This window comes from Ranitomeya variabilis, chromosome 5, assembly GCF_051348905.1.
Source record: "Ranitomeya variabilis isolate aRanVar5 chromosome 5, aRanVar5.hap1, whole genome shotgun sequence".
NCBI lineage: Eukaryota > Metazoa > Chordata > Amphibia > Anura > Dendrobatidae > Ranitomeya > Ranitomeya variabilis.
The window spans coordinates 21,356,521-21,371,893 of NC_135236.1; the positions used below are offsets into that span (position 1 = coordinate 21,356,521).

Consider the following 15,373-nt stretch of genomic DNA (forward strand, 5'->3'; position numbering starts at 1 on the left):
ACAATGACCCCGAAAACTACGACCCTGGAGATGACGACCCTGAAGACCACCCCGAAGAAGACGACCCCGAAAACGATGACCCTGGAGCCGATGACGCTGAAGACCACCCCGAAGAAGACAGCGACCCCGAAGACGCGACACTGAAGACCACCCCGAAGAAGACCAAGAAGATGACTCTGAAGAAGATAACCAAGTTGACAAAGAACAAGAAGACAACCACCAAGATACAGAATAACAAGAGACAGAAGACCAAGAAGCAGAAGAACAAGAAGCTGCACAACAAAAAGCAGAAGAACATTAAGAATAAGACTAAAAATCAGAGCAAAAGATATTATCTAAATTATAAGCAGAAGAAGACTAAGCAGTGTATGGGGGTGAGTCTGTTCCTCCTCGTGGTGCCCCTGGAAAATACCTGCTGATGCAGGCAAAACTGAACGCGGACAAATCCTGTTGTAAATCTTTTGTGACAGGCAGAATGGAAAGTGTAATCTTCAAACTTTTATAGATAACAACTACAGGAATGCCTGTCACAAATAAGAATATGATGAAGAAGAAGAATAAGAAGAAGATGAAGAAGTAGAATATGAAGAAGAATAATAGTTGAATAAGAAGAATATGAAGAATATAAAAAAGAAGAATAATAGGAAGAAGGTGAAGAAGAAGAAGATGAATAAGGTGAAGAAGAAGTTGATGAAAAAGATGCTGCTGCTGAGGATGATGAAGGAGAAAGTGTGGGAGAAGTAAAAAAGAAGGTGAAGAGCATGGAAGTAGTGAAACATTAATATCTGACAAAATATAGAAAATTTTAACATAGTCAATATCTTTGTAACTCCGAACGTCTTAAAAAAAAATTAATTCCTGCTATTCCATTTGATTGCGCTAAACCTCTATGCCATTAATGTCTCCTCCATCTCCCCCAATACATTCTACATTATTCTTTGTTGTTTTCCCTCATGTAGAATTAACCTACAAGGAAAGTAAGGGTTTATTTTCATTGGTTTCCGGTATCGGAATTGGCGATATCCGATATTTTTTGGGTATCGGTCTGATCCAATCCGATCCGATATTTCCCAATATCGGAAGGTATCGCTCAACACTAGTTATAATTCCACCAGCGGCACTAAAAACCCGCTCTGACAGAACGCTAGCAGAAGGGCAGGCCAGGACCTCCAAGGCATAGAGAGGCAGTTCATGCCACGTGTCCATCTTGGATACCCAATAATTAAAAGGCACAGAGGAATCACGGAGGATGTTTGTACAATCAGCAAGGTACTCCCTCAGCATCTTCCCAAACATTGCACTTCTTGCGACAGCACCCCTTGCATCTGTGCTGACGCAATGGGAGGGTCTGAGAAAACTGTCCCAGAACTTTGACATTGTTCCTCTACCTGTGCTGGATTGTACTTCTGTCTCTCTTGCCTGTACTACTCCTTGATTGTCCAACAAACTCTGACGTCTGCTGCAAGCATTCTCAGATGGGAATTTTTTTAGTAATTCCACTACAAAAGCCCTCTGGTACTGCAATATTTTAGTACACCTCTCTGCCTCTAGAAGAAGAAATTGAAAGTTATCCTTGTAGCATGGGCATAGAAGTGTCACAAACCAGTAATGAGCGTCACCAAAAATTTTTATAATAAGAGGGTCACGGGAAATGCAGTGCAACACAAAGTCAATCATGTGTGCCAGGCTGCTAACAGGCAAGACTTCCGTGTCCTCACCAACAGGATGACTGAGTATGCCTTCCTCCTACTCCTCATCCTCCTCCTCAGGCCATCCACGCTGAACAGATGGTATGACAGCTGTGTTTGTAGTACCATCTATACCGTATAAAAGTAGCTCCTGTTCTTCCTCCTCTTCCTCATTGTCTACAAATCCACGTTGGGACAACATGAGGCTGGGCTGTGTGTAATCCCCCTGTATGGTTCCTTTCTCCATGTCCTCGTGCTGTCCCTGCAATGAAACCTCTTTAATTGTGAGCAGAGAGGTTTTCAAAATGCAGAGAAGTGGCATGGTGATGCTTATTATGGCATCATCGCCGCTTAACATCTTGGTGCAGTTCTCAAAGTTTTGGAGGATGGTACATATGTCTGACATCCTTGTCCACTCCAGAGGTCTTATGTGTGGAGTCTGAACTGAATAATAATGTCATTGTTGATGCTGGTAGTCAACAACTGCCCTCTTCTGCTCACAGATCCTTTCCAACATATAAAGCATAGAGTTCCAACGTTTGGGGATATCACACACCAATCGGTGAGCCAGAAGATGCAAACGCTGCTGAAGCACGGCAAGGGCGGCTGAAACTGTAGCTGACTTTCTCAAAAGGGGCAGACAGGCAGTGTACTTTTACTAGCAGATCCGGCAGCTCGGGGAAGCATTTGAGAAAAAATTGAACAACAAGTTTAAGCACATAGGCCAGGCAAGGTACATGTGTGAGCTCACCCTGCCTCAGAGCCACCACCAGGTTCCGGCCATTGTCACACGTGACCATCCCTGGCTGTAGGTTCTGTGGTGTCAGCCAAAAATCTGACTGCTCTTTCTGCGCTGTCCACAATGCTTCAGATTAGATTCAGCACAGCCTGTTGCTTCTTGGATGAGGCAGAGCTGCAGTGTTTCCAGCTTCTGACTGATGTGGTCATTTTGGAGATGGAGGCTGAAAAAGAGGAGAAGAAGAAGGAGGATGTGCAGGAGCTGTAGATTGTGGGACCAACCCTGATTGACGTAGGGCCAGCAATCCTCGGCTTCGGAAGGATTTTTTCCATCCCAAGGTCCGACTGAGTCCCAGCTTCCACAATGTTAATTCAGTGTGCCTTCAGAGAGATGTACAGTCCCTGCCCACAAGCACTTGTCCACGTGTCCGTGGATAGGTGGACTTTCCCAGTTAAAGCATTCTTGAGGGCATGGGAAATATTGTGGGACACGTGCTGATGTAATGTGTTATGACCCCAATGGCGAGGGTCTCAGAGGTACGTGGAGGTCTGCAGAATACAAAAATCCAGCTCATAGGGCAGTGGTAACTGGGTTGACCATATATCTACTCCTAACGCCAACACTAGAAGTAGCCGGGGATCATTCCTACGTTGATTCTAGATGACACGCTCCAGCCGGAGAATCTAGCTACCCCTAGTAGAGGAAAACAAAAGACCTTTCTTGCCTCCAGAGAAGGGGACCCCAAAGCTGGATAGAAGCCCCCCACAAATAATAACGGTGAGGTAAGAGGAAATGACAAACACAGAAATGAACCAGGTTTAGCACAGAGAGGCCCGCTTACTGATAGCAGAATAAAGAAAGGTAACTTATATGGTCAACAAAAACCCTATCAAAATCCACACTGGAAATTCAAGAACCCCCGAACCGTCTAACGGTCCGGGGGGAGAACACCAGCCCCCTAGAGCTTCCAGCAAAGGTCAGGATATAGATTTGGAACAAGCTGGACAAAAATACAAAACCAAAACAAATAGCAAAAAGCAAAAGGCAGACTTAGCTGATATAACTGGAACCAGGATCAGTAGACAAGAGCACAGCAGACTAGCTCTGATAACTACGTTGCCAGGCATAGAACTGAAGGTCTAGGGAGCTTATATAGCAACACCCCTAACTAACGACCCAGGTGCGGATAAAAGGAATGACAGAAAAACCAGAGTCAAAAAACCAGTAACCACTAGAGGGAGCAAAAAGCAAATTCACAACAGTACCCCCCCCTTAGTGAGGGGTCACCGAACCCTCACCACGACCACCAGGGCGATCAGGATGAGCGGCATGAAAGGCACGAACTAAATCGGCCGCATGAACATCAGAGGCGACCACCCAGGAATTATCCTCCTGACCATAGCCCTTCCACTTGACCAGGTACTGAAGCCTCCGCCTGGAGAGGCGAGAATCCAAGATCTTCTCCACCACGTACTCCAACTCGCCCTCAACCAACACCGGAGCAGGAGGCTCAGCAGAAGGAACTACAGGCACAATGTACCGCCGCAACAAGGACCTATGAAATACATTGTGAATAGCAAATGACACAGGAAGATCCAGACGAAAAGATACAGGATTAAGGATTTCCAATATCTTGTAAGGCCCAATAAAACGAGGTTTAAATTTGGGAGAGGAGACCTTCATAGGAACAAAGCGGGAAGAAAGCCATACCAAATCCCCAACGCGTAGTCGGGGACCCACACCGCGGCGGCGGTTGGCAAAGCGCTGAGCCCTCTCCTGTGACAACTTCAAGTTGTCCACCACATGATTCCAGATCCGCTGCAACCTATCTACCACAGAATCCACCCCAGGACAGTCAGAAGGCTCCACATGACCCAAAGAAAAGCGAGGATGGAAACCAGAGTTGCAGAAAAAAGGCGAAACCAAGGTGGCGGAACTAGCCCGATTATTAAGGGCAAACTCAGCCAACGGCAAGAATGTCACCCAATCGTCCTGATCAGCAGAGACAAAACACCTCAAATAAGCCTCCAAAGTCTGATTGGTTCGCTCCGTCTGTCCATTAGTCTGAGGATGGAAAGCAGACGAAAACGACAAATCAATGCCCATCCTACTACAAAAGGATCGCCAGAACCTAGAAACGAACTGGGATCCTCTGTCTGACACAATATTCTCAGGGATGCCGTGCAAACGAACCACGTTCTGGAAAAACACAGGAACCAGATCGGAAGAGGAAGGCAGCTTAGGCAAAGGAACCAAATGGACCATCTTGGAGAAGCGATCACATATCACCCAGATAACGGACATGCCCTGAGATAGCGGAAGATCAGAAATGAAATCCATGGAGATATGTGTCCAAGGTCTCTTCGGGACAGGCAAGGGCAAGAGCAAACCGCTGGCACGAGAACAGCAAGGCTTAGCTCGAGCACAAGTCCCACAGGACTGCACAAATGACCGCACATCCCTTGACAAGGAAGGCCACCAAAAGGACCTGGCCACCAGATCTCTGGTGCCAAAAATTCCCGGGTGACCTGCCAACACCGAGGAATGAACCTCGGAAATGACTCTGCTGGTCCATTTATCCGGGACAAACAGTCTGTCAGGTGGACAAGACTCAGGCCTATCAGCCTGAAATCTCTGCATCACACGTCGCAGATCCGGAGAAATAGCTGACAAGATAACTCCATCTTTAAGAATACCAACAGGATCAGCGACTCCAGGAGCATCAGGCACAAAGCTCCTAGAAAGAGCATCGGCCTTCACATTCTTTGAACCTGGTAAATACGAGACAACAAAATCAAAGCGGGAGAAAAACAATGACCAGCGGGCCTGTCTCGGATTAAGGCGTTTAGCAGACTCGAGATACATCAGATTTTTGTGATCAGTCAAGACCACCACACGATGCTTAGCACCCTCGAGCCAATGACGCCACTCCTCAAATGCCCATTTCATGGCCAACAACTCCCGATTGCCCACATCATAATTTCGCTCGGCAGGCGAAAACTTCCTGGAGAAAAAGGCACAAGGTTTCATAACAGAGCAACCAGGGCCTCTCTGCGACAAAACGGCCCCTGCTCCAATCTCTGAAGCATCCACCTCAACCTGAAAGGGAAGTGAGACATCGGGCTGGCACAAAACAGGCGCCGAAGTAAACCGGCGCTTCAACTCCTGGAAAGCCTCCACGGCAGCAGGAGCCCAGTTAGCTACATCGGAGCCCTTCTTGGTCATATCCGTCAACGGTTTAACAATGCTAGAAAAATTAGCGATAAAACGACGGTAGAAGTTAGCGAAACCCAAGAACTTCTGAAGACTCTTAACCGACGAGGGCTGAGTCCAATCAAGAATAGCTCGGACCTTGACTGGGTCCATCTCCACAGCAGAAGGGGAAAAAATGAACCCCAAAAAGGGAACCTTCTGTACACCAAAGAGACACTTTGAGCCCTTGACAAACAAAGAATTTTCACGCAAAATTTTAAAGACCAACCTGACCTGCTCCACATGCGAATCCCAATCATCAGAAAAAACCAAAATATCATCCAGATAAACAATCAAAAATTTATCCAGATACTTCCGGAAAATGTCATGCATAAAGGACTGAAAAACTGAAGGCGCATTGGAGAGCCCAAAAGGCATCACCAAGTACTCAAAATGACCTTCGGGCGTATTGAATGCGGTTTTCCATTCATCACCTTGCTTAATGCGCACAAGGTTGTACGCACCACGAAGGTCTATCTTGGTGAACCACTTGGCACCTTTAATCCGGGCAAACAAGTCAGACAACAGCGGTAAAGGATACTGAAATTTGACAGTGATCTTATTTAAAAGCCGATAATCAATACAAGGTCTCAAAGATCCGTCCTTTTTTGCCACAAAAAAGAATCCCGCACCAAGGGGGGAAGAAGACGGACGAATATGTCCTTTCTCCAGAGACTCCCTGATATATGAACGCATAGCGGTATGTTCAGGTACCGACAGATTAAACAGTCTTCCCTTAGGAAACTTACTGCCTGGGATCAAATCTATAGCACAGTCACAGTCCCTATGAGGAGGCAGTGCACTGGACTCAGACTCACTGAAGACATCCTGATAATCAGACAAATACTCCGGAACTTCCGAAGGCGTAGAAGAAGCAATAGACACAGGCAGGGAATCCCCATGAATACCACGACAGCCCCAACTTGAGACTGACATAGCCTTCCAGTCCAGGACTGGATTATGGGTCTGTAACCATGGCAGCCCTAAAACAACCAAATCATGCATTTTATGTAAAACCAGGAAACGTATCACCTCGCGGTGTTCAGGAGTCATGCACATGATAACCTGTGTCCAATACTGCGGTTTATTTGCTGCCAATGGCGTAGCATCAATACCCCTAAGAGGAATAGGATTTTCTAATGGTTCAAGAGTAAAACCACAGTGCTTAGCAAATGACAGATCCATAAGACTCAGGGCAGCACCTGAATCTACAAACGCCATGACAGGATAAGACGACAGTGAGCAAATCAAAGTTACAGACAGAATAAATTTAGGTTGCAAATTACCAACGGTGACAGGACTAACAACCTTAGCTATACGTTTAGAGCATGCTGAGATAACATGTGTAGAATCACCACAGTAGTAGCACAAGCCATTCCGGCGTCTATGAATTTTCCGCTCATTTCTAGTCAGGATTCTATCACATTGCATTAAATCAGGTGTCTGTTCAGACAACACCATGAGGGAATTTGCGGTTTTTCTATCACATTGCACCGAATTAGGTGTCTGTTCAGACAACACCATGAGGGAATTTGCGGTTTTGCGCTCCCGCAACCGCCGGTCAATTTGAATAGCCAGTGCCATAGTATCATTGAGACCTGTGGGAATGGGAAAACCCACCATAACATTCTTAATGGCCTCAGAAAGGCCATTTCTAAAATTAGCGGCCAGTGCACACTCGTTCCAATGTGTCAGCACGGACCATTTCCGAAATTTTTGGCAATACACTTCAGCCTCGTCCTGCCCCTGAGACATAGCCAGCAAGGCCTTTTCTGCCTGAATCTCAAGATTGGGTTCCTCATAAAGTAAACCGAGCGCCAGAAAAAATGCATCAATATCAGCCAATGCCGGATCTCCTGGCGCCAGCGAAAAAGCCCAATCCTGAGGGTCGCCCCGTAAGAACGAAATAACTATTTTTACTTGCTGAGCAGAGTCTCCAGATGAACAGGGTCTCAGGGACAAAAACAATTTACAATTATTCACGAAATTCCTAAACTTAAATCGGTCTCCTGAAAACAGTTCAGGAATCGGTATTTTAGGTTCTGACCTAGGATTTCTGATAACATAGTCTTGTATGCCCTGCACACGAGTAGCCAGCTGGTCCACACTTGTAATCAAGGTCTGGACATTCATGTCTGCAGCAAGCATAGCCACTCTGAGGTAAAGGGGAAGAAGAAAGAAAAAAAAAAAAAAAACTCAGAATCTTCTTTCTTATAATCCCTCTTCTGCAACGCATTAAACATTTAATACTGGCCTGGCAAACTGTTATGACCCCAATGGCGAGGGTCTCAGAGGTACGTGGAGGTCTGCAGAATACAAAAATCCAGCTCATAGGGCAGTGGTAACTGGGTTGACCATATATCTACTCCTAACGCCAACACTAGAAGTAGCCGGGGATCATTCCTACGTTGATTCTAGATGACACGCTCCAGCCGGAGAATCTAGCTACCCCTAGTAGAGGAAAACAAAAGACCTTTCTTGCCTCCAGAGAAGGGGACCCCAAAGCTGGATAGAAGCCCCCCACAAATAATAACGGTGAGGTAAGAGGAAATGACAAACACAGAAATGAACCAGGTTTAGCACAGAGAGGCCCGCTTACTGATAGCAGAATAAAGAAAGGTAACTTATATGGTCAACAAAAACCCTATCAAAATCCACACTGGAAATTCAAGAACCCCCGAACCGTCTAACGGTCCGGGGGGAGAACACCAGCCCCCTAGAGCTTCCAGCAAAGGTCAGGATATAGATTTGGAACAAGCTGGACAAAAATACAAAACCAAAACAAATAGCAAAAAGCAAAAGGCAGACTTAGCTGATATAACTGGAACCAGGATCAGTAGACAAGAGCACAGCAGACTAGCTCTGATAACTACGTTGCCAGGCATAGAACTGAAGGTCTAGGGAGCTTATATAGCAACACCCCTAACTAACGACCCAGGTGCGGATAAAAGGAATGACAGAAAAACCAGAGTCAAAAAACCAGTAACCACTAGAGGGAGCAAAAAGCAAATTCACAACAGTAATGCTTGTATAGCACACCAGTAGAAATAGAGGCGACTGGGAACCAAGTACCTTGGAATTCTTCCATCTCAACGAGCTTAAAAGGCAACATTTCGAGAGCAAGCAGATGAGAATAGTGAGAATTTAGTACTGTGGCCTGTGTGGCTTTGGCTGCGTATCTCCGTTTGCATCACAATGACTGGGGTATAGACAAATGAATGCTGCGCTGGGACAAGGATGTGGATGGGCTTTATGATGGTGATAGTTGACTGTGGGCAACAACAGGTGCAGTGTACTAGGCATCTTCGCATGCACCATGGACTGGGCATTGGCTTGTATGCAAAACAGGGGAAGAAGCAGTGGTGTCACCTGGAGACAGTGTTCCTGGAGCCTGGGGTTCATTTCACAGAGTCGGGTGCTTTGTTGCCATGTGCCTGATCATGCTGGTGGTGGTCAGGCTGGTAGTTTTGCTACCCCTCCTGATGCGGGCATGGCAGGTGCTGCAAATGGCCTGATTGGGGTTATAGTCAGAGTTTAAAAAAAAAAAAAAAACAGACTTGAGAAGATCTAACAGTTGGAATGGCAACTTCACTCATGTTAGTGTTTCGGGGAACGGATGCACACCTTCTGTCTGCAGCCACCACACTGCTTCTTACTGCCTGTTGGGGGGATATGCCTCCTTCCCCATGTGTGCTGATCTTCTTGCTCTGCATGTCCTCCTGCCAAGTTGGGTCAGTTACTATGTCATCCACCACTTCGTCTTCCACATCCTCACCCTGCTTAGCCTCCAGACTTTCTGGCAATTGTGTCTCATCATCAACCACCTCTTGTGGCACTTTCCCACCATTGCCTTCGTGTGACCGTGGCTGCTCAAATCTTTGGGCATCGCTACATGCAATCTCATCTGGCCCCACTTTAAGTTAACTGGCCAAGAGTCCAGAAACTTTAAAGGAAAAGTGAATATCTCTTTGGAGTGTCCAAGTGTGGAATCAGTTGTCTCAGGGCACTCGGCCTGGTGGGAGGAAGGAGGATCAGGGTGAGTCATATGCGGTCCTGACTACGGCTACTCAGACTTGACAGTGTGGAAGACGTGGTGGTGGCAAAGTGACTGGAGGCATTATCCGCTAACCAACAACCATTTCACATTGCTCTGGCTTCAGTAGTAATGTGCTGTGGTCCCCTAGAAACTGGGACAGGAAGGTCGAGCTAGAAGACATGGGTCTTTGTTGAGGCCCACTTTCAGCTTGGCCACGGCCTCATCCTCTGCATGCACCATTAGCATCACATCCACTTCCCCGTCCCTTGCCCCTTGCCTTGCCCATTTTAAATGGACTACTGAAATATTTTAAAAGTTCAATACAAATGGATTCATTTTGAGAAAACTTATATGTGATTAGTGTGCTGAAAAAGCACACTTTTAATTCAATGGAATGTTGGTAATTTTTTTATTTTGTTTTTAACAAATTTTATTAATAACTAGGGTAAGATACAGCAAAACCAGATCAAATGAGCACTCAAATGCAACAATTTTTAACCCACAGATAGAAGAAGTGTCTGACAGAAAAAACACAATGTGCAATATATGGCCTTTTTTTAGTTTTTGAAAGGAAAATTACCTTCATGAAGTAGGCTAACACAACACCTAAAAAGTGGAATATATGCCTGAAAAGCAAGTTTTTGTAGCTCACAGATAGACCAGGCATCCGACTGAGATAACAGACTGTTTCAATATGTGGCCTAGAGTTTTTAAACATTTTTAAACCCAAAATACTGTATAGATCAAGGGTAGCAGACAGACAAAAACATGGAATGTATGCCTGAAAAGCAAGTATTTGGAGACCACAGATAGACTGGGCGTCTGACTGAGATAACAGACCTATCAAAATGTGGCCTGGATTTTTAAATTTTTTTTTACCCCAAAATACTGTATAGACCAAAGGTAGCAGACAGACAAAAAAGTGGAATGTATGCCTGAAAAGCAAGTATTTGTACAGCACAGATAGACCGGGCATCTGACGGAGATAACAGACCTATCAAAATGTGGTCTGGATATTTTTTGGCCCACCAAAATTGTGTCAATAAGTAGGCTATTATACTAAAAAGAAAATTGGAGTACTAAAATTGTAAAATATTTAGCGCAATGATATGCGATGCATGTGGCGTACAAATCTCAGTGATAAATATAAGAACTGTAGCTAAATATTTTAGGGCCAGCTACAGATTTTTTGGTCAGCAAAATGGTGTCCAAAAATGTTGTAAGAAACTCCAAAAATACTATAGTACCCAAAAAAAGGCCAGCATTTTCTGCGCCCTCACATCTGATGCCTGTGACAAAAAAAAAAACATTTTAAATTGTTAGTTTTTGACGCTCGTGTATTAAAATGACCTGGCTGTAGTCTGCAGTGTCACCAAGCAAATAAATGTAGAAAAAAGGGGGCTATGGATTGCTTTGTAATAAAATTAGCAGGTATAAAGTGCAAAAAAAAAAAATTCCTAGCCACGGATACCTGCAGCTATATATGTATAATATATGCAGCAGCAGACAGTAATGGAGCCTTTTGATGTATGCAAGGAGATCTACTGTATATACTCACATACAGTGCCTGCAAGCCTCCACGGCCTCCACGTTCAGGATTGCATCAGGATTTGGTCAGGATTTTTCATCAGTATTTGTAAGCCAAAACCAGGAGTGGAACAATTAGAGGAAAAGTATAATAGAAACATATGCACCACTTAAGCATTTATCACCCACTCCTGGTTTTGGCTTACAAATACTGATGAAAAATCCTGACCAAATCCTGATCCAATCCTGAATGTGGACACACACCTTAAAAAGGACTTTTGGTTTATCAGGATTTGTGGACTGAACACTAGCAGACACATACTAACTATTAAAAGAATGAATCAGCCCCTATCTCAGCAGCAGCTCTCACCACAGTAGCTGAGTCTGGAGCAGAATGCCAAGCAGGGCGGCACCAGGTCTCTTAGGCTATGTGCACACGTTGCGGATTGGGGTGCAGAATTTTCTGCACAAAATCTGCATCTCCTGGCAGAAAACGCAGGTGCGGATTTGCCGCAGATTTTGTGCGTTTTTGTTGCGGAATTGATGCAGATTTTGTGGGGATTTTCTGCGTTTTTTACCCCTGTGGATTTCTATAATGGAAAGGGTCAGAAACGCTGCAGTTCTGCACAAAAGAAGTAGCATGCAACTTCTTTTTGATCCACAGTGGTTTTCATGCGGATTTTTTTGCATCATTAGCACAGCTTTTTTTTTTCTATTGATTCACATTGTACTGTAAATCACTTTGAGGAACTGCAGCGTTTGTGCTCGGAAAAATCCGCTGCGGATCCGCACTAATTCCATATCGTGTGCACACAACCTTAGGCTGGTTTTACCTTTGCATTGGGCATAGCTGCGGAGGGCTGCATAGTTCCTCCGTTAAGCACAGCCCACTGTGACACCTCTTCCATTCAGCTCTACCTACGATGGCATCTGTCCTGCATACCTGTCTTTAACATTGTGTACGCAGGCCATGCAAATGTATGTGGATGCCTCTGTATGTGTCATTTTGACGCTGTGCCGACCGCAACAAAATGAAACATGTTGCATTTGACGCAATTCGGCACAGCGTCAAATTGACGCATGCGGAGGCATCCGCATACATTAGCATGGCCTGTGTACCCAATGTTAAAGATAGGTGCGCAGGATGCATGCCGATGTAGGCAGAGCTGAATGGAAGCGGTACGGCAGTGGGCGGGGCTTAACGGAGAAACTACGCAGCCCTCCGCAGCTCTGCTCAATGCAAATGTGAGCCTAGCCTTATAGACCTGATAGCCAATTGCTGTAATACCACAACAAAGATGGCTGCGGTATTACAGTGCATGACAGACAATCCCTGCATGTTCATTGGCGCTCTAAGGCTGCGGTCACACTAGCAGTATTTGGTCAGTATATTACATCAGTATTTGTAGCCAAAACCAGGAGTGGAACAATTAGAGGAGAAGTATAATAGAGACATATGCACCACTTCTGAATTTATCACCCACTCCTGGTTTTGGCTACAAATACTGATGTAAAATACTGACCAAATACTGCTAGTGTGACGGCAGCCCAATAATCACCAAAATTTAAAGGCGGAGACCCGAGCTCCTGCTGAAATAATCCCAGAAATGCTTGGTGCTCGCAGAGTACACTGAGTACCGGATACTCGGGCAAGTACCGAGTAGTGGTGAGCACGTTCACTCATCACTCGTCTTTACAACATGTGCATACTCTGACAGAGTAGAAACTTAATTGAATATGTTCACATAGTAACCGATGTCTACTTACCGGTATGTGCCGCCAATTATGATGGGGGTAATCACTTCTACTGGATCCTGGTTTAGCTGATAAAATAATATAATATGTTCTAAATATTTAGTAAATGACACAATAACTAATAAGAACATGTTATATAATAAATATCAATAGAACCTTCATCAAAACCAAAATGGCAACATAAATTCTAAAGATAATTATAAGGTTTATATTGTTACCACTGAAGAATGCAGAGAAAGACATTTTGTGGTGTCAGGAAACAATTCAATATTTGTCTAATCAGTAGAGTTGGTGTGAATCAATTCGCACAACCAGTCCTTCATCACAGTAATCTGAGTACATTGGATAGGAGCCATGAAGGTAGGTCCTTATGTGAATGACATTCATGGCTCTTCTACAGAACAGCTGGTTTGGTGTGACGTCACATGGGCATCACTTGGCAAATATAATACCTCGTTAATCAAAAAAAAGAGCCACAGCTGCCATCAGGTAAGAGGCAGTTCTCAGGACTCCTGTGCAGTGGCCACAGATTACTGACAAGGGCAATGGACAACCATCATGCGTATAATAGTGATACCTTATTGCACAGTTTACAGACAATGTCATCTTCTGTCATCTCAGTATAACTTATCGTTGACATTCCAGATCCTTGACTTCTTTCTGTAAATAATGAAAAACATAGTCAGTCATTTTAAGAGAATGAGGGCTATTTTACAGACATGAGCAAATCAATCAGTTGTGAATCCAGCAAATTTTAACAATATGAGATTTGGTTCATTTGGGTCGCATTGCAGTAGATTGATCACATGACCTTGGGCATGTCTGGGTGAGCTGTTATGATCCTAGTGGGAAAGGATCTCTTGTATTCCTGCTAGGTTTGCAAAACTAAAAACCAGCTCTAGGGAGGTGGTAACTAGGCTGCCCGCATACCTAATCCTAACACACAACTAGAAGTAGCCGGTGAACGTACCTAAACAATTCCTAGACGTCTCGAGCCAGCCGGAGAACTAACTACCCCTAGAGGGAAAAGAAGACCTCACTTGCCTCTAGGGAAATTAACCCCAAGATATAGGAAGCCCCCAACAAATAATAACGGTGAGGTAAGAGGAAAACACAAACATAGAGATGAAAATCAGATTCAGCAAAGTGAGGCCCACTAAGACTAGATAGCTGAAAATAGGAAGTGGACTATGCGGTCAGCAGAAAACCCTGTAAAACATCCACGCTGGATATTCAAGAACCCCCACACCGACTAACGGTGTGAGGGGAGAATATCAGCACCCCTAGAGCTACCAGCAAGCAAGAAAATCACATTTTGGCAAGCTGGACAAAAAAACATGAATAAGACAAATGATCCAAAGTATGCAAACAACACTTAGCTTCTCTTGCTAGAGACAGATGGCAGGAATCAGGAAGAAACAGCTTTGGACTGAATACATTGATGACCGGCACAAGACTGAGGCTCTAAGAGGGCTAAATAGGGAACACCCACAGCCCTAACGAAACAGCTGAAGTCCAAGCCAGAATAAAGACAAAACTATACAATACCGCTTGTGACCACAAGAGGGAGCCCAGAAACACAGTTCACAACAGTACCCCCCCTTGAGGAGGGGTCACCGAACCCTCACCAAGACCCCCAGGGCGATCAGGATGAGCAGCGTGAAAGGCATGAACCAAATCGGCCGCATGAACATCAGAGGCGACAACCCAGGAATTATCCTCCTGACCATAGCCCTTCCACTTAACCAAATACTGAAGCTTCCATCTAGAGATACGAGAATCCAAGATCTTCTCCACCACGTACTCCAACTCGCCCTCAACCAACACCGGAGCAGGAGGCTCAACAACAGGAACCACAGGCACCACATAGCGCCGCAACAAAGACCTATGGAACACATTATGAATGGTAAATGACGCCGGGAGGTCCAAACGAAAAGACACCGGGTTAAGAACCTCCAAAATCTTATAAGGACTGATAAAGCAAGGCTTGAACTTAGGAGAGGAGACCTTCAAAGGGACATACCGAGAAGACAACCAAACCAAATCCCCAACACAAAGTCGGGGACCCACACCGCGGCGGCGGTTGGCAAAACGCTGAGCCTTCTCCTGTGACAATTTCAAATTGTCCACCACATGGTTCCAAATCCGCTGCAACCTATCCACCACAGAATCAACCCCAGGACAGTCAGAAGGCTCAACCTGACCCGAGGAAAAACGAGGATGAAAAACAGAATTGCAGAAAAAGGGCGAAACCAAAGTAGCAGAACTAGCCCGATTATTAAGGGCAAACTCGGCCAGTGGCAAGAAAGTCACCCAATCATCCTGATCAGCAGAAACAAAACATCTTAAATAAGTTTCCAACGTCTGATTAGTTCG

General features: G+C 45.0%; 1 protein-coding gene across 3 annotated transcripts in view; it reads right to left on the minus strand.

Moving 5' to 3' along the window:
• LOC143773251 (NACHT, LRR and PYD domains-containing protein 1a-like) overlaps nucleotides 1-15,373 on the minus strand; it is a 183,434-nt gene that overhangs the window by 120,754 nt on the left and 47,307 nt on the right. For all 3 annotated transcript variants that reach the window (XM_077260742.1, XM_077260744.1, XM_077260743.1), the window contains exons 3-4: nucleotides 13,575-13,657; nucleotides 13,010-13,065 (exon numbers count right to left, since the gene is read on the minus strand). In XM_077260742.1, the coding sequence (XP_077116857.1) occupies nucleotides 13,010-13,065; nucleotides 13,575-13,657 (139 nt within the window). The remainder of the gene's footprint in view (nucleotides 1-13,009; nucleotides 13,066-13,574; nucleotides 13,658-15,373) is intronic.